We start from the raw sequence: 19,270 nt of genomic DNA on the forward strand, positions 1-19,270 counted from the left end.
AATGAGATGTGACAGACACACAGAGACTGTCTGAAGCACACGTCCTGATCGATCTAGAACTAGTGTATAAAACTTACCCTTGGTATGAACTCCAAGTCTATAGGATCCAAACGTGAAGATTTTTCCTCCAACATTATCAATCACCGATGACGGAATATTCTGTGATTACATGAAAATATATAATATTTAGTATCTGTGAGAAGTTATTTATGTATATCATAATTAAAAGGACAAAAAGATACCTTCACTTCGCTGACTTCACGAATCCACACCTGAACCAATGTATTTAGCTTCCCAAGCACTAGGATTCTGTGGGCAAAAGAAACATCTTAATACAAAGCAATTCAATAAAGCCTAAAGCTGGGGCAAGACTATGCTTTATTATTGAAATTGTTCCATATTTATGGATAAATGTGTATTGAATTAAATATTTAACAATTTAAAAAAAAACGTTCTTATTTGATTTCATCTCAAGTTAACATACACTTACCATTCAAAAGTTTCAGGCAAGTACGGCCAGGTAATATTTTAGAAATAAGCCTCTTATGCTTAACATTTATAATACATTTCAAAACATATGAAATATTAATTCAATTATAATATAAAAATTACTTATAAAATTACTGTTTTCTGTTTTTATAGATTTTAAAATTTTAAAGCAGTTGATTACTTCAGTCTTCAGTTTCACATGACAAGAATTCATTTTATCATTGTGTTTGTTTATTTATTCTTTGAATGTTTAATATTTCTTGAAGGTTCAATAGAACAGAATTTATTTCAAATAAAAAAATTTGTAACACCATATATACACACACACCCACACGTATATATGTGTCTGTGTGTGTGTGTGTGTGTGTGTGTGTGTGTGTGTGTGTGTGATCGAGATGTATCATTGTTTTTATTTGTTTTAAATAAAATAATAACATTACTGACTCCAAACTTTTGAACGGTAGTGTTATACGTAAATGCTAAATCATTTTACTACTCTGATTTCAGTGGATGTTTTTTATTGTGGTTCCTGGCTGCTGTGTGAACTTCTAATATCACCTGGTAAAATAGGAAGTATCTTAATGGTTTCTTCATTTTGTCCTTTTTATAATGTTCTCGAAACAAAACATGCTTTCTTGGGAATGTTATTACAATTCCCAAATATTCATCATTTTAAATGCTAAATACCTTTGTAAAATCTCTTAAAAATAAAAAAGCCAGCTGCAAAGTGAAAAAAAAACCTTTGGAAAGTGACATCAGTTTTATTTAAAATACCCTTGCACTGGATGTGTTGAACTTTGCGCATGTTCATTAAAAGGTGTGTATTGTGTAACAGTAACGAACCAGCTCATGGTCTCAAATGCAATCTAAGTGTCAAATAGAACAAAATAAATTAGTGAAGCGTGTCTCATTTACCTCCGCTGCAGCTCCAGCTCCTCCTCAAAAACGCCGAAAGGTCGGAGCGTCTCGATCAGCTTCTGTGTGAGAACCAGATCAGCCTCTTTAGGTTGTGCCAGGCTGATTGAAGAAGTTATCCCATAATGCTTTGGGGTCTGCTGGGCTGTTTGCACCTGACTGCTAATTGGACTGTGGAAAAAGTTCAACATTAATTGTCAGACTCAACAGAAACATATTCTGTAGACAACACTCCTTGGTAAACATCTTAGTTCTTTAATACTATGCAAGAGAATACAGTATTAATAAAGACATTAAGATATTTCCTGCATCACACCTGTACCCAGTTTGCTGCAGACATTTCCATGTAAACAAACACGTTTTGAGTACTAAGTGACCAGCTAAGAGTATTACAAGTATTTGAATACAGACTGTATTCATTGCGCATATTGTGGGGTGTTCACAAGTGACAAGTTATATTTTAATTGTTTACGTTAGGGGTGGGCGAATCGATCCTAATATGGACAGTATTGATATCAATGTTGGTATTGGTATCGGATCGTTACTTAAGTCATGAATCAGTACATTGCTCCCGTTTCATTAGAGAGCATGCATGTCTGTGCGTGTCTATACGCCTGCAAGAAGAAATGAAGATGGGAGGAGGAAAATCCTTCATATAATACATAGTATTTTTTTTTATAAACTGTACACCGAAATGTGTCCTTTTTATATCACTTCATCCATTAAGCCACGTTGGTTTTCAGATGTACACATATGCATGCCTCCACATATTACATTAATAAACTGAATATTGAGTCTTCATCCATTATGCCACGTTAAGCGTTTTACAATAGGTTTCTATGGGGGGGAAACACATAGCGTTGCTTTCATTTGTCTGGGCTCATCTGCTCGTTTGTATCCAGTTTGCAACAGGTGTGCACTGTCTTTGCGTTACATTGCGTCACGCCTAGTTGTTTTTTTCTTCCTACATGTGAAGAGAAGAATAGTTCAACTTCTACGTCTTGGGTGAACGCCCCCTTGAAGGGTATTAGTTTGAAGTCATTGACCTACAGCTATACGTGCACTAACGTTACTGATCTACAAATCTCAACAAAGTTCAGCTACCCCTAAAATATATAGATTTAACGTCCATACATAAAAGCAGGCGTGCGTACTATGAGCCCAATCTGTACATATGACAGCATGTTGATCATTTTATCGCATTAACTGGTTAATATCGACAAGTTTGATTTCAAAATGAATGCAATGAAAACCAGTTCAACAAGTAAACGGCAGCATCAAACGCTTTGATTAACGTGTTGAGTTTGCGACGTATTCGTGACATAAGGCCCAGGACCTCGCGTTTGTCTTCAAACTCCGACGAGATACTTACAAAGGCATTATGAACATTTCCGACTTAAGAGAAGCTGAGAAGCAGGTTATAGTCCGCCATTGCGTCGCGGCCTGTCATGAACTGTTATCAAGGAAATGAAGTTGTTTCTTTTGTTTGAACCAACATGGCGCTCCCGCAACAACAACTGCCAGTTGGTACGGGAAGTGACGCCATGATGAAGCATTACCCACTGGCGCTTATTTTTCTTCTTCTTTGCGTTTAATGGCGCCTTTTTGGTGTATTCCCCCCACCTACTGATTCGGAGACTGGATCAAGACCATAATATTCACTAAATTATATCCCGAGCTCTTTAAATAAAGCATTACAAATAGAACGTTTTTATCCCCTGATTTATTCCCCATTATGTTCATCAAATTAAGTTTTTCTTTGTTTTACATTTTACAATATTAACATTTCCCAATTTCACGTTTCACTGTTTTCTTCATACTGCTATAAAGAGCAGTGTGCCTAAATCTAAGCCTTGAGATGATAGTTTCCTCCGGTCTATTTCTTCCTGTTACTCTGTACTTACCAACAATTCTTTGAATGCTAAAAAACCATCTCTCCCTGTTGTTTGTTCTTCCCAATATTTCTGCCATCTATTCTTCACATGTTGCCTGATTAAACGCTTCATTTCACTCTTACAATACTTTTTCTGCATATCTATGTCCACTTTCTTTGTTGATTCCTTTGCATTTTGGTCTGCTAACTCACTTCATTTACTCCCACATGTGCTCGTACCCAACAGAAAGCTACATAAATTCCCATCATCTGGATCCTATATTTCGTTTGAAGAATCTCAATCATTATCTGCAATCATTTCACCAGTGTAAACTGACAAATTATCTGTGATTCTTTTTCTGTCTTTGTCATTAAACTGTCTTGGCTTCCATATTTTTTGATGCATCAGAATATATTTGAACATACCCATTATAATTTTCATGAATGTACTTATGTGTTATCTGAACATTTGATTTGAACTTATTCTTATTTTTCTGACATGCGTCTTGTTTTTCTAACCCATTTTGAGAAAAACTGTATTTAAAGGGACAGCAACTTCCTAAAAATCTGTATACTATGTAATAACATTGTAACGAACATTTCAAAAAATTTCTTTATTAAATTACATTGAATATTTTTATTCCTTGTAGCGTAGCGGCACCCTAAGATATTTTCATGCTTTTTATTATTTATTCATTAAATTCATAAGAAACTGGTTTGAAAATGATAACATAAAACTGCATAAAACCATTAAAACATTAAGCACTGCATACTGTTTCACATATTATTTGTTGCCATTCTGCCTGTAAGTATTTAGTATGCTACTACTGTAGCAACTATTTTCACTTTTATAGTAGGGATGGGCGATATATCGCATTCGATTGTCACGCGCATTTCGTCAGTAAAGCCGGTTCCCTGATTAGTGCTAAATCGCCATCACCTGCTTTCAAATGGAGCGCCATTTAATAGACAGAACCATAGTTCACTGACAAGCTACGCAATATCACGTTCATTATCGAAGGCGATTCATCTGCGATAATGATCATGATATTGCGTAGCTTGTCAGTGAACTACGGTTCTGTCTATTAAATGGCGCTCCATTTGAAAGCAGGTGATGGCAATTTAGCACTAATCAGGGAACCGGCTTTACTGACGAAATGTGCCTGACAATCGAATGCGATATATCGCCCATCCCTATTTTATAGTGACAAAAATAAGTCACTCTTTATGAAATCATTTTTATTGTATGTTTAACTACAATAGCAGGGTAAGCTAATCATCTGAGTTGTTCCTGAAGAGGTATTCAGCCTGAAATGGAGTGAAGAGAATGACACATTGTAAATCCACATAATTTGTTGTTAAATATAACATGTGATATGAAGTCTATGAGACAGGTGTTACCAAAAAGTCCACAGGGTCATCAGGCTTGACCTTGCAGCAGTCCATCAGTCCTTGTATGACAGTAGGCATGACATATTTCATCAGGTAGTGTCTCATGGGGACAGATCGTGTCTCTAATAGCTCATGTTCCTGCTTCTTCACCTCGGCCATGTTCCTGCTCTGAAAATATAAACAAGGGTAACAAAATTGGATTTTATTATTTGCTTTTGAGGTCAGTAAGATTTTTTTTTAAGAAATTGATAATTTTATTTAGCAAGGATGCATTCAATTTATCAAAAATAACAGAAAAGTATTTTATATTGTAAAAAAAAAAAAAAAAAAGGTTCTGTTGTGTACCAATGTATCAGTTTCTCCCTGAATCCTAAAAAATGCATCACGCTTCCAAAAAAAAACAGTTAAGCAACACAGTGATAACAATACGTTTTTGAGCAATAAATGGTGATATTACAATGATTTCTGAAACATCATAATGTACTGAACACTGGAGTAATGATGCTAAAAATTCAGCTTTGCTTAAAGACATTTTTTTCAATATATAAAAGTTATTTTAAATTGTAATATTATTTCACAATATTACTATATTAGTTTTTACAGTTTTTAATTAATAAAATAAAGCCAATGTGAGAATAAGTGACTTTGTTCAAAAAATCCTACTGACCCCAAACCTTTGAACAATAGTGAATATGATGTACACATTGACTTGAAGCTATTATAAAATCTACATACAGCCACCAAATATTATATTTCACAACCAATGTATCTCCTGGTAGAACTTCACTTTGCTATTATATCTGTGGTTCACCTGTAATGTTGAGGTTTTGAAGGCTAAATTTACCCATTCCTCCAAAAGAGCAGTCATTTTATCATTCTCCACTCTCTGCCTGAGTTCCTTCTCGACTTCCTCCTGTTTCAGCTGCTGGTGCCATTCATCTTCTTTCCTCTTCCTCTCTTCCTCCAATTCCTCTGGACTCGGACCGTAGTTCTTCGGCCATCCCACTGTCTTAATGATCTTCTCCACTGTGTCCACATTCTCACAGTCTGAAAAAGACAACATGAAAATACCATTCTCAATATCACTCACAATCAGCTTATCTGTCAATTCATTTAACAATCTGATACAGTACTATTTCCTTATGTGAGAACAAAAGGAAGTGTTTGGGTTCTAACCGATGTGTTCAGGGTGGACTTCCAGGTAATCGAAATAGTCAAGCACAGATTCGTCTTCTGCCAAAGTCTCCCTGAATTGCGCAAGACTCTCTGTAAACTCATCTTGAGTGTAATGCATCTCCTCTGCCACATTCTGAGGAAGACTCTGAACACGCTCTTTCAGAAACTCATCAGTGGCATCCAGTGAGAAGATAAACTCTGTAGGTGAAAAGGCCTGTGGTTGTTAACATGTCACAGCATTCACCAACCCAACTTTACAGAAAGGTGCATTTATTTTCATAATAATAAAGTAAAAACAGTATGATGAAATGTCATTTATTCCTATGATGGTGAATTTTCAGCAACATTACTCGTATTAGTCTTCAGTGTTACATGATTATTCTAATATGCTGATGATTTTGGTGCTTTTCAGGATTAAAGAATAGAAAGTGCAAGAGAACAGTGTTTATTTGAAATATAAAATTTACATTTAATGCATCCTTGCTGGATTCTAATTTATTAATAATAAAAAAAAAACTCTTATTGCCTACAAACAAAGTGTATTTCCAGTGGGAAACAAACAAGACATGGAAGCTGAAAGAGCTTTACAGTGATTATAATTATTTTCCAATATTGTTATTGCCACATTAACAACAGGCATTCAATTATTGTTTTGATAATAATACTAAGATGTGTGGAGACTGCATCATGCATCAGGTTCTGAGATGACTAACCTGGAATCAACACTTTGCTATATTGGGGTATTGAAGATCTGGTATCGTCTGCTTCCGTGTTTTCATCTAGAAAACATTTGAGAAGTTAAAGGTAAAGATTTGAAGTTCCATTTTGGGGTTTTGTTTAAAAGAATATAGCTGACCATGGAAAAGCTGTTTAGCCTGTGTGTAGGTCTTTGGGTCTCCATCCAGAACAAATCCTTGATTTCTGCAAGGCTTTGAGTTTAGCTTCTCTCTTATGATATGCATCACATGTTGCTCGTCCATCTGACCTGTCAGAAAATATCATAAAAACTGGAATAAGTAACACTGGCTTTATCAGATTTGTTACATATATCTATGCTATCGTAAAACACCACCACCATTCAATAGCAGCTAATATTCTAGTCATATAAAAATTGATAATTTAATGCATACCATTATTCTGAAGCAAGTTGTTCTTTAGAGTTTTAAGCTGTGCTTCAGCACCAATAAGCATTTCCTCATTCTCACTTGTCTTCTCATTTCCCTCAAGCAATTCCTCCTGAAATGTATATTTACGAGACAGATTCGTATACAGTGGGAACAAAGGTTTTGTGCTAATGAAAATGCTTCTATTTTCCAAAAAGTTCAAAAGTTTGACATCTTTCAAAACCGTACAACTGTTTGTTTATTGCCAGGATTTTGTGTATTTCTTTTAACGTGATCATTGATCTTTGGACCCCACCATTCATCTCATTCCTTTAAATATTGCAAAGAAACTTCCTACGCTCACCAAGGCTGCACTAATTTGATCAACAATACATTAAAACAGTAATATTCAAAATTCTAACTCAAAATAACTATTTTCTATTTTGATATTTTAAAATGTCCTTTATTCATGTGATGGCAAAGCTGAATTGAATATGCTGATTTACTGCTCAAGAAATACTTATTATTATTAGCAATAAAAATCATATGAAATCCGAAACCGGTCTTTATCAATTGAACAGCTGTTTATTTTTTGTATATTATTGGGGAAACTTTTGATGAATAGAAATTATTTCAAATGTCCCTTCTGTATGCATACTTGCTGTATAAAAAATCTTACCGACCCCAGTTTTGAACAGTAGTGAAGAAGTTACTCACCAGTCGTCTGACTTTCTCGTTGATGGTTTCGTTGATGTTAATATGATGAAGTTTGTAATATCTGCACAACTTTACTGCAACTGAGCTTTTCCCAACAGCAGGGGGCCCAAGAAGACAGATTTTTATTGGCTGAAGGAAATTAAATGCAAAATAGAAGCATGTAAGCATGTTTTGTAACACTATATTATTTGAAATGTCTTCAGCAAAACTTACCAACAGTTGTCTTGTCTGTTTGTATTCCTCTACCACTTGATCTATGTTTTCAACTATCCCAGATTCACATTCCCAGTGGAGGTTCAATCTGTCCTTCAAGAAAACAGACTCAGTCCGAAGATTGACACTGAGGTAAAGCAGGTCAGTTTCCTGTGAAAATACACAACAATCTGATATATTACCTTCATCTATAATTTTATCGCATGGCAAAATTGTGTTTAGCTAAAACAGCCTACCGTAATTGCCTTTGTGCCATAGACATCCTCCTTTGGGACATTTTCTATTTTTCCAGACCCCAGGGTAGAGGCAATAGCCTAAGGAAATAGACAGCTGCATGTTCACTAATGATTTTCAGTAGTGTTTAATCATTGCAAAACTAAACCTAAGTGTGAGCATTACATTCAGTATAACGGTAATGCAATAAATCACACAGATATGAAGAGGATGTGTGGGATGATATATTACTTTCACAATGTCTTCAAAAGTGTTCTTGGAATCATCCACAGCGATAAAATAGTGTGTTTTTGGTTTGTGATCAATGATGTTTTGCACCACTCTAAAAATGACAAATGATGACAAACACATGGGATGAAAAAAACCCAACAATCAATCAACATCTAAAAAAAAAAAGTCATAACTGCAGTTTTTTTTAAAACCTTGCAAGGTCGTGGATGTGGATGGCAGGAATGACATTTGTCCCAGGCCCAAAAACAGGAATACTGTTAAGCTCTCCGAGCCAAGCTGTCTAGTGGAAAATGAAGAAGTTTTAAAAGAATAGTTTGCCAAAAAAATATAAATAATTTGCTGAACATTAACTGAACTCCAGGCCAAGATATAAATGAGTTTGTTTCTTCACTGAAACTGATGATTTGGAGAAGTTCAGCATTGCCTCGCTTGCTTAGTCTTGTGAAGTGAAAAGTTGTCTGATTGTCAGAAACAAATCCATCAAGGTATTGGAAACTTTAAACCTTTGCTTCTGGCCAAAATACACACAATTAAATAAATAAATTCCCAAATCCATAATAATGCTTCCTCCTGTAAAATCGTCCACCCCCAAAATTCACAGATATAGTTGTTTCGAGTTATTTTGGACTTATTGTGATGTTTTTATCAGCTGTTTGGACTCTCATTCTGATGGCACCCATTCACTGCAGAGGACCCACTGGTGAGCAAGTGATTTAATACATTTCTGCAAATCTGTGCTGGTGAAGAAACAAACTCATCCACATCTTTGATCATCTGACGGCGAGTCCGTTTTCAGCAAACTCCTTTTTCAATTCATATCAACAATTATGCTGCTAGTATTTCAGTACTTTAAAGAAGAAGTGGAAGATATTCTCGCCCATGCCATACTGCAGCCCTGATGATACAACATAAGTAGCCAGCTTTGACTTTTTCTGAAAGAAAAAAAAGTTTCATATGTTAAGCCATACTAAGTTTGTTTCATGTTATTTTATTTCATGCTATTTCTGATTCTGGATTGATCATTACAGTCTTCCCCAGTTTAAGCACTAGTTTCTCTGTGCTGGTGTGCTCCTTAAAGTTTGGATGTGGTCTTCTTCTTTTGTAGTCATCTTCAGTCAAGGGGATGTCAGGATCATCCTTAAGATAAAATCAGAAGATCATGATGTCTGTCTATTTATGGTCATTTTGTGATAGTTAATAATGCAAATAATTTGCATTCCATTTGAAAATATCAGCTACGGTTAATGATTTAAGCAAATAGCTGAACTGGAAAAAAAAAAAGAATTTAAAATGTATAAAATTATTCCTAGCTTTTTATTTTACATTTTTTTTAAATTTCCTAAAACTGAATAATAATAATAATAATAATAATAATAAAGGATTTTCAGTGTAGTCTCAAATTAGACCTCCCTATATGATGTAAATATTTAAAAGCTACACTCACAGGATCAGCTGGTTTGGTCATTGCCCATGTCATGATCGTTGACAGCAGGATGAATATTTTTGGGGACCCAAAATGTTCAATTTCAGAGTGCAGAGCTACAGTAAATACAATTTTAATACACAGTTTGATAGATTTGTTATGAATAAAGACAAAAAACTGTCAAGAAATGAAATGGCATTTTTGGTCTGATTGCGTCTTAATCAAGTAATTTGATGTCTGGTAATTTGAGGACTACTTACCTGAAATGGCCCATGTCGCCTCATCTATGAGATCACAGTGTTCAGTGATATTGTACACAATAACGTCACACTGCATCAGACACTGCAGGAGCTCCTCTCGACTCAGAGACTAATACATGATGAACATATGATAAAATTAGCCAGATCTCTTAGTTTTAAGACACATTAGAGCTTGTTACCAGTGTCAGTAACATAAAAATAGTGTTTCCTAGTCATAAATGGTGATATATTATAAAGACTTATTGACCTTATTGACACACAGTCATGGTCTGCAGGGTTCAATGCTATCATTTCCTGTTTATTGATTTTATTTTCTGATTGGTTGCACAACATGACTTTGACTTGGTGAACAGAAGTGTTTCAAAAGGCCTATTAATAATGTTTTAACAAAACGTATTCACTCTTTATTTTTTCTATGTAATAAATAAATCAATAATTCAATAAATACATAAATACCAACCTAGCCTTCATTCTTTTAATGATTTTTTTTTTCTTCAAGGAAAGTGTCACATTGACATGTTTTACTGTATTTATGCTTCTAAAAATATCAGTGAATTGTAGAATGAATTTTTATTCAGAAATTAAAAACATGCCAAATAATAGAAAAGCTGCGTTGTATGCATGAATTGCACTTTTAGTCATTAAAAAATAATAATATTAGATTCAGACACATTTATGTCAGCTACCCACACACTTGCTACAAAGGAAATGATAAATGATGAACTAACCCAATATTCCTCCAGTGCAAAACTGTGTTTTTTTGCTTCTTTATTCTTAACTGTCCCGACTATCTGAAACCGTGTGTCTCCTGAAGACAGTTCGTGTTTGTCCTCCTCTTCCTCCTCTTCATCATCAAGCGACTTTCCGACGACACACGAGGACAAGAACTACACAAAGCAACATTAGCCCACACCACTCATTATGTTATTATAATGTGTGTAACTGACAGTTGACTCTTTTACCTGGGCGATATATTTGGACGAATATGAGTCTATGTTGTTGAGAAAGACTCGTCTGGAGTCACTCTCGCCGAGGTGCGCCATGTTTGTCGTTTGGTTGCTATGGAGACAGTCAGCGAGCTTCTTCTGTGTGTATCCCACGATCAATAATAAAAAAAAAAATGTTAAGAATAATATTTTAGCCAAAATCAAAACCTAACTGACTTATTTTAACACACTTCACAAGTAACCTATTTTAATGATTGATTAGCATACACACGCTTAATATTTATATGTAATAATTTGGTTTAACTGAGTTTGCAGTTTAACACGTAAACTAAGTGTGGCTTGTCCGCTTACGTTTTCTCTTTGATTCTCTTTGAACTGAATGTATTAATAATTTTACCAACCAACAATCCAGAAAACCTAAATATTGTTATAAGTCTAAATATAGGCCTATATTAGAGCTCAGAAGGGCATAAAAAGAGCATGAGAAGAGCATTGGCAAGATTTCCATTTGGTATTTTTAATATCAATATTTTTTTATTTACATAAACTTAAATTAAAAATAGATGTTTAATCATGCCTGAAAACATTTACAAAAAATGTAAAATGTTTTATGGCAATAACTTGTTTATTTATTATTATTATTTTTTTTTATCTAAAATGTTTGTTATCAAATTTAAAACGGGGTTAAGTGTATAGGCCTATACATTTTGTCTGATGCCATAAACATTTAGTGTAAGTGTAGGAAATAGATGTTACTTCATACACAGGTGGAGTCAGTAGGTGCTCATTCATGATTTAATAATTTTTCATCACTTTTTATTAGTTATGTTTATTATTAAAATAATTTATAGAAATCCATCAAATATATCCAAACTGGTAGTGTAAGTCATTCATGCACCACTCTGACAAGCAGCCCAGATATAGTAATTGGCATAAAATGTCCCTTTTTGAAGAAGATAAACACTAAACACTGCAAGGCTTATGCATGAGATTGTCCTAAAGGCCATGCATATACAAAGCATCTAATTCTATAACCTGGTTTTAAAATGATCACCCATCAACCAGACAGATGCATGTGAAAATCAGCAATGCATATCAGTTCATTAATTATGCTCTATCACCTACCACCATCAGAGCCCTTCCTCTAAGAGGAGCCTTGAACATTAACAAAACAAAGGGTAAAGTACATTTCCAATAAATTAACACTGATTTGGGACAAATATATGTACTGTACAAACTGACTTCAACCTATAGGCTGGAAGATGTTTTGTGCATTTTCCAATAAGATGTTTGTCTTTCTATGAATACAATCTATGCTTCATAATGAAATGTAATAATACAGATGGCCTTTTCTCTTTTTTGCTTGTTTTCTGGCACTCTTGATGTGAATTTACATCCGTACAGTTTCAGAGTTTCAGACTGCCGCCTTGAGCTTGAAAGTGCAAGTACAGAATGAGAAGTCACAGAGCGTTGTATTTTTATTTTTTTATTTTTTATGGTATCCGCAAACGATGACTATTGCAAAACTGAAAGCCATTCAATGGTTCAGAATCACGCATAATAATAAATCTATTTAAATATAAGCTGTGATTTTGATCATCTATTTTTGTTTTAGCTAGTATAAGTTCTGAATGACCGGTCACTTAAAAACAATTACATTTATAACCATATTTGAACAAACTGTTTTCAAAGAAATGGAAATATAAAATGGTTTTATCGTTTATAGGTTCCACTTGCATGAATTCAGTAAAAGACACCCTTTGCTTCTCTGATGGACTCTCCACGAACACACCTCCAGTGATGGGAGTTTCAAAGAGGACGTCACAGGACACATTGTATCAATTTTGAATACCACACTTAAAGGTCAGTGAAATGTGCCTTAAAAATATCAAATCACAAGAAACATAATATAAAGCCTTAAGATTCAGCAATAAATGGACAGAAATATCAAGAACAGACAGACCTGCACTTACAAAAGAACCTTTGAGCTGAAATGTGGCTTTCTGGGGGAGACATCAAAGTGTGGAGAGTGATTGTGTGTCTATAAAAAGAGAAAGGGAGGAGTCTTCATAGTGTGCATATAGAGATAGAAAAATCATTCACTAAAACCTGTGACTTTCACAAGACATAAGCAAATAGCTACCCACCCACCATGGTTTCAATAACAATTGTGAGGTTCCCTTTACGGTGTGTTAGAACAATGTAAATTCCTCCATGGGAGAGATTCCCTACAGTCTGCAGATAAAACCAGTCTGACTGTGTAAATTGAGTAGTTTGTGCTACAGGAAAAATAAATACAATTTACATGAAATAACTGACATTCACTCATTGGCTACAACAACCACTCTTATTCCAACATGCTTGCTTGACACATGAGAACCAATGAGGTTTGTTCTTACATCAAGCATGTATTGCTGAGATTCCATTTACCATATCTGATGCTCTCAATGTATTTGCAGTGATCAATCTTTATACATGAATACAAGCCTAAATTGAATTTATTCATCATAAAAAAACTAAGTAAAAGCTTTAAAGGTTTAGTTCACCGAAAAATGAAAATTCTGTCATTAATGACGCACCCTCATGTTGTTCCAAACCCGTGAGACCTCCATTTATCTTCGGAACACAGTTTAAGATATTTTAGATTTAGTCTGAGAGCTCTCAGTCCCTCCATTGAAACTGTGTGTACGGTATACTGTCCATGTCCAGAAAGGTAAGAAAAACATCATCAAAGTAGTCCATGTGACATCAGAGGGTCAATTTTTTGAAGCATCGAAAATACATTTTGGTCCAAAAATAGCAAAAACTACGACTTTATTCATCATTGTCTTCTCTTCCGTATCTGTTGTGAGAGAGAGTTCAAAACACAACAGTTCAATGATATCCGGTTCGTGAACGAATCACTCGATAGAACCGGATATTCTTGAACCAGTTCACCAAATCGAACTGAATCGTTTGAAACGGTTCGCGTCTCCAATACGCATTCATCCACAAATGACTTAAGCCGTTAACTTTTTTAATGTGACTGACACTCCCTCTGAGTTCAAACAAACCAATATCCCGGAGTAATTCATTTACTCAAACAGTACACTGACTGAACTGCTGTGAAGAGAGACCTGAAGATGAACACCGAGCCGAGCCAGATAACGAACAATAGACTGACTCGTTCTCGAATCAAGAACCAGTTGCATCGGTTTTCGGATCACCAGTAGTTGTTTCAGACAATTCGATTCAATAAACCAGTTGAAGAAATTGGTTCACCGGTTCTTTGCGCTCGACCTAATAACTTCATTGGCGATGATTGCCCTTGATTCAAGCCTTCGGTTTACCCATAGACAGTAAAAGAAATGGACACAGCGACCCCATTGGATTCAACGGAGAAAAATGAAGTCAATTAGAAGCACGCACTTCCTGGGGGTCGGGCATACTGCGCAGACTCAAACTGAGCTTGATGACGTAGATGTCACGTGAGCAACCTGTAAGTCTTCTAATCGCTGTGCCAAGAGAAATCTGAATCACCCACCGAATCTTCCAGAGAAGGCAAGCGTGAGCAGGAGCAAATTTTGGTAAGTATTCTGATTAATTATCTCCCTTGACTTTATGCCTCCACGTCCCCCCAACCTCATAGACAGTAAAAGATTGCCTGCGAGCTTCTCCTCCTGTCCATACGGTAATTTCTCTACTGTGCGACAGAGAGTCACTGGTTATGACGCAATCGTTAGCCTATTTTTTACAAAAACTGCTTCTACGGGACCATAACGTAAGATACAAGGTAATGGAGCCTTTTATACATTTTCGTGTTTCTTTAGAAATAATTAATGGACAAATGGAGTATTTAAACGACTCAGATGTAAAGTTATTTGCTGTCAAAGTGACACCAAAATCAATGGGAGTCAATGGAATGCTAACAGCAGGACGGGGTCTGCTAGCCAATGGCGGCGCCCAGGGGTGCTTCAAAAAAATATGAAACCCTGCCCCCCTGGGTTTACCTGGGCTCATAACATTAGCACAGAATCAGTTCAGAATCAATCACCAAAAGAATCAGTTCGGTTCAGACGCTCTGTGTGTCAGTCTGCTTCACGCTGAATCACACATGCGCAGTATCATCAGCTCCTCGGTTCTCGAATCAGACGCATCTGACAGAAACGGTTCTTGACTCGAGAACGAGTCAGTCTGTTGTTCGTTATCTGGCTCGGCTCGGTGTTCATCTTCAGTTCTCTCTTCACAGCAGTTCAGTCAGTGTATTGTTTGAGTAAATGAATTACTCCGGGATATTGGTTTGTTTGATCTCAGAGGGAGTGTCGGCTACATTAAAAAAGTTAACAGCTTAAGTCATTTGTGGATTAATGCGTATTGGAGACGCGAACCATTTAAAACGGTTCAGTTCGGTTTGGTGAAATGGTTCAAGAAGATCAGGGGCCTCATTTATAAAACTGTGCGTAGGATCCTTACTAAAAATCTATGTACGCACAAAAATAGCGTACGCAAAAAAATATTCAGATTTATAAAACCATGCGTACGCACACCTGCACGCAATTTTCACTTTATAAATCACAGCCTACCTGATAATTTGCGCACGCAAAAAAAAATCATTTACCGCCCTTTATCCGCCCACATTCAACCCTATATAGACAATGCAAATTACCTCATTGGCCATGCATATTAAAAGGAGCAAGGAAATTTGTGTTTTTTAAAAACAAAATCATGGCAGCAATGGAGAGCAAGGGCAAGAAAGGAAATTTCTCTGAGGCAGAAATAGAGGTTCTTATGAGTGAGGTGGATGAAAGGAAGGCTATTTTGTTTGTCGGCCACAGCAGTGGAATTACCAATAAAAAAAATATTTAGAGTGGCAACACATCACTGCTGCGGTAAATGCAGTTGCTTCGGCAAACAGGACGGTTCCCTGTTCCCCAGAAGTGGTCAGATCTTAAGATGGGAGCAAAGAAACGGCTTACCTCTCACCGACAGAGTGTGTGTGCGACTGGTGGGGGCAAAGGCGCCCCCGATTTGTCCCCAATGGAGACCCGAATGGCCTCGATTCTCGGCCAAACCAGTGTGTGTGGCATTGTGTCTGAGAGGGAGGGAGACACAGATGTGCTGGATACAGGGGAACCAGGTAAATCACTTTATTGCTTGTGTTCTCAATTAAACAAAATAAATTACACAATTGGTTTAGTCCTTATTCTTGCAGAGTCTGCGGGAGCCCAGTGTGACGAAACTCCCAGCGCAGAGTCTGCAGGGGCTATGGAGTTTCCCGAGGTCCCCAGCACAAGTGTGTCCCGACCGTATGGCACGGCTGGAAGTGGCCGGGTGCTGACTGAGGCTGTTCTGCAGACACAGAGAGACACCATTAATGCAATTACTGTAATCGCAGATGAGCTTAAGCAAAAATGGTCCATAATAATTTATCCGCAGTCAGTTCCTCAACTCACCATCAGTGTCGCCAAACTGCTTTGTCTTCAAAATGTGCGTACGCATGGGTCAGAGTTTGTGTGTAGTTGCGCATATTTTCACGTCAAGTTTTTCTTTATAAATCCCACCTTTTGCGCAGGAACTGGCGTACGCATGTTTTCAGCCCCGTTTTGTGCGTACGCAAGCTTTATAAATGAGGCCCCAGGTTACATCGAATGATTCGTTCGCAAACTGGATATTACTACACTGTTGTGTTTTGAGCTCTCTCACAACAGACACAGAAGAGAAGACAATGATGAATAAAGTCGTAGTTTTTGCTGTTTTTGGACCAAAATGTGTTTTTCTTACCAGTGGCGGACTGGGACAGTAAATCAGGAATTTGACTCCACCCCAGGCCACCTCTGTTGCTGCAGTCACCACCACCAAATTCATGTGTCCACCAGACTGATAAACTCTTTGGCTCTTTCAGTTTTCAGTTTCAATTGGGTTATACTTAAAAAATAAATCAAAATCCATAGACTGTGGATGGGAAAAATAATCAAATATAGTATCAAGGCATTCACTGTCTCTATCATCTTTCCCTGAATCCCCCTCTCTCTCACTCTGCACATTGAGTTTCTCTGCAATATGAAATAAGCACATAATCTTTATTAATTATACAGCCATCAATTGTATGTCCCAATGATCACAGTCCTACTACTGATGATCTTATAAATCATAAAAGCACATATTTTTTAAGAGTATAGCCAGCATGTTTAGTTTTGCTTATAGCTTAAACTTTAGCTGAAGGTTCCTGCTCTGACTCAAAAGCTGAACTGTCCACCCCCTCTTGTTCAACAGCAGGAGTACTAGCAGCACTAGTGCTACTGTTGCTTCCTTCGTCACCTTCAAAATAAATAAGCATTGTACAGTACACTAGGCTACATATTGTAGGCTAGGAATGGAAAATCAATTTCTGGTCAATTTTGGCACTTAAACAATACTGTATCTTCATATGTAAAACAGTGTGCTAGTTTGTCATTAAGATGCTCTTTTAAAACATCTATCATTATATACATTTGTTATATATATTTGTGTGTGTATATATATATATAAATAAATAAATATATAAAATATATAGTAAATATATCAAAGTCGCTTTGAAAGCATCCGTCTGCCAAATGATTATGTAAATGTTAGGGTGGAACAGTTCAACTTTTTCAGTTTGGTTTGTTTCAAGGTTTTAGAGTCATGGTTTCGGTACCGTTGTATGTGCTATGTTTATGGAAAAACTATACTTTCAAAAATATATATATTATCATATTATTAAGAATATTCTAACTACAAGCAACAGCACAAATAAATACAATAGAGTAAAGGTACAAATAAAATAAACTGACTTTCAGGTTTTTTTTTAGGTAGGTCTTGCATTAGTTTTTAGGTACAGAAATTAAAGTAATCAAATGTAAAACAGCATTGCATTTTGGACTATAAATTAAAGATTATTCTTTATTAAAATAAAAAAAAGCTTTTTAATCAAGAGCAGTGAGTGATTTCTTGGTTGTTGCTGTTCGATTAATATAAAGACTGTCACTTTAAGAGAATGCACTGATACAGTGTTCGTTTTTTTTTTTTTTTTTCATCACTGTTGTAATGTCTATGAATCCAGAATGCGCATCCATCAACAGAGACATATATTAGCTGAACACGTTTGTTTTACGTGTTATTTATAGTAAACCATATTACAGATGCTTTGTCAGATTTAAGTTGAACAGCGGTCCCTGCGCGTGCCGAACCGTGTGGGGTGAAGTGAACGGTTTGGTTTTTTCAGTGAACCATAGTAAATATAAATGTAATTCTGAGCGACCTGCTCCCTTACTGGCGAACATGGCCGGGATTTTGCAGCAACTTGCTGCGTCTGTGGCCAGCGGCGTTTCTCCTTTCCGTCTCGTAGTAGCCCAGAGTGCAGTCTGGTAGTGATGTGTCGTTCTTGAACGATTCGTTCATTTTGAACGAATCTTTAATTTGACTCGGGAAGAACGAGTCGTCTCGGGGAGTGATTCGTTCAGTCTCGCATGCGTATTATTAGGCTTGTTTGAGATGCGCCTTGCCTCGCCTGAATTGTAAGCGAGAGTAGGCGGCTGCAGTAAGGGGAGGAGTTAAAAAAGTGCAGGCAAGCCGGACACTTCCTGAATCTCGCTGTGTTGTGGACTGCAAACGTCAGCAATGGAAGAGATCGCGTTCGCGTTCTTTATCGCAGACGAAGTGGATGCAATTGAAATACCACTGCTTTTGCACGAAGATGAGGCTTGTTTGAGATGCGCCTTGCCTCGCCTGAATTGTAAGCGAGAGTAGGCGGCTGCAGTAAGGGGAGGAGTTAAAAAAGTGCAGGCAAGCCGGACACTTCCTGAATCTCGCTGTGTTGTGGACTGCAAACGTCAGCAATGGAAGAGATCGCGTTCGCGTTCTTTATCGCAGACGAAGTGGATGCAATTGAAATACCACTGCTTTTGCACGAAGATGGTTATGATGAGGAGAATCACTTAAGGTGAAGTGCTCATTACTTAAAATGGCTTTTTCAGTAAATAGTAGGGATATAAATCTATCTGGTCTTGGTATGTTGCAAGTTGAATAGATCTAATGAAAATAAACAGTCCAGACTGCAGATAATTCAGCACTAAATAAAATAAAGGTTTAAAGGATTTAATTAAAACGTAAAATAAATGTTTTCTCTCTCCTAGGAATGTCCCTAAAATTCCTCACTTTGTTGAGAATGTGGTCCATTTGTACAGTCCTTCTGAGTTTCAAAGTCATTTCAGACTTTCTAGAGGTCATGTGGAGGTATGTAGGCAAACAAAACATCATGTTAGGCATATGCTCCCCCCATGCAAATTCATGTGTCCATG

General features: G+C 36.5%; 2 protein-coding genes across 3 annotated transcripts in view; both read right to left on the reverse strand.

Moving 5' to 3' along the window:
* The window catches only part of LOC132092729 (poly(A) polymerase type 3-like), a 28,775-nt gene extending 25,823 nt beyond the window's left edge, over positions 1-2,952 (reverse strand). For both annotated transcript variants that reach the window (XM_059499088.1, XM_059499087.1), the window contains exons 1-4: positions 2,777-2,952; positions 1,405-1,575; positions 243-309; positions 78-159 (exon numbers count right to left, since the gene is read on the reverse strand). In XM_059499088.1, coding sequence (XP_059355071.1) covers positions 78-159; positions 243-309; positions 1,405-1,575; positions 2,777-2,793 — 337 coding nt within the window. In that variant the 5' untranslated portion in view covers positions 2,794-2,952. The remainder of the gene's footprint in view (positions 1-77; positions 160-242; positions 310-1,404; positions 1,576-2,776) is intronic.
* A 1,487-nt stretch (positions 2,953-4,439) lies between these two features.
* ak7a (adenylate kinase 7a) lies at positions 4,440-11,118 on the reverse strand. The gene is made up of 18 exons (XM_059499089.1): positions 10,989-11,118; positions 10,755-10,913; positions 10,027-10,135; positions 9,788-9,882; positions 9,370-9,480; positions 9,192-9,275; positions 8,535-8,623; positions 8,344-8,434; positions 8,115-8,192; positions 7,879-8,028; positions 7,666-7,794; positions 6,976-7,081; positions 6,702-6,830; positions 6,559-6,624; positions 5,846-6,043; positions 5,514-5,716; positions 4,679-4,837; positions 4,440-4,585 (listed from the first exon to the last, which is right to left on the reverse strand). Exons 1-18 carry the CDS (start codon positions 11,067-11,069, stop codon positions 4,550-4,552), a joined length of 2,073 nt encoding a protein of 690 aa, XP_059355072.1. The 5' UTR covers positions 11,070-11,118; the 3' UTR covers positions 4,440-4,549.
* Between the last annotated feature and the right edge of the window lie 8,152 nt (positions 11,119-19,270).

This window comes from Carassius carassius, chromosome 18 (genome assembly GCF_963082965.1).
Source record: "Carassius carassius chromosome 18, fCarCar2.1, whole genome shotgun sequence".
Taxonomy (NCBI): Eukaryota; Metazoa; Chordata; class Actinopteri; order Cypriniformes; family Cyprinidae; genus Carassius; species Carassius carassius.

Bases quoted from the DNA above. Each gene is read 5' to 3' on its own strand.
- ak7a (XM_059499089.1), bottom strand. From the start codon at position 11,069: ATGGCGCACCTCGGCGAGAGTGACTCCAGACGAGTCTTTCTCAACAAC. The intron at 9,276-9,369 runs GTAATGATCAAT...TTTTTCTTTCAG, and splicing joins TGCTTAAACTGGGGAAGACT to AAAAAGTCAAAGCTGGCTAC. The intron at 6,044-6,558 runs GTTAGTCATCTC...TTTCACCTACAG, and splicing joins TAGCAAAGTGTTGATTCCAG to AGTTTATCTTCTCACTGGAT.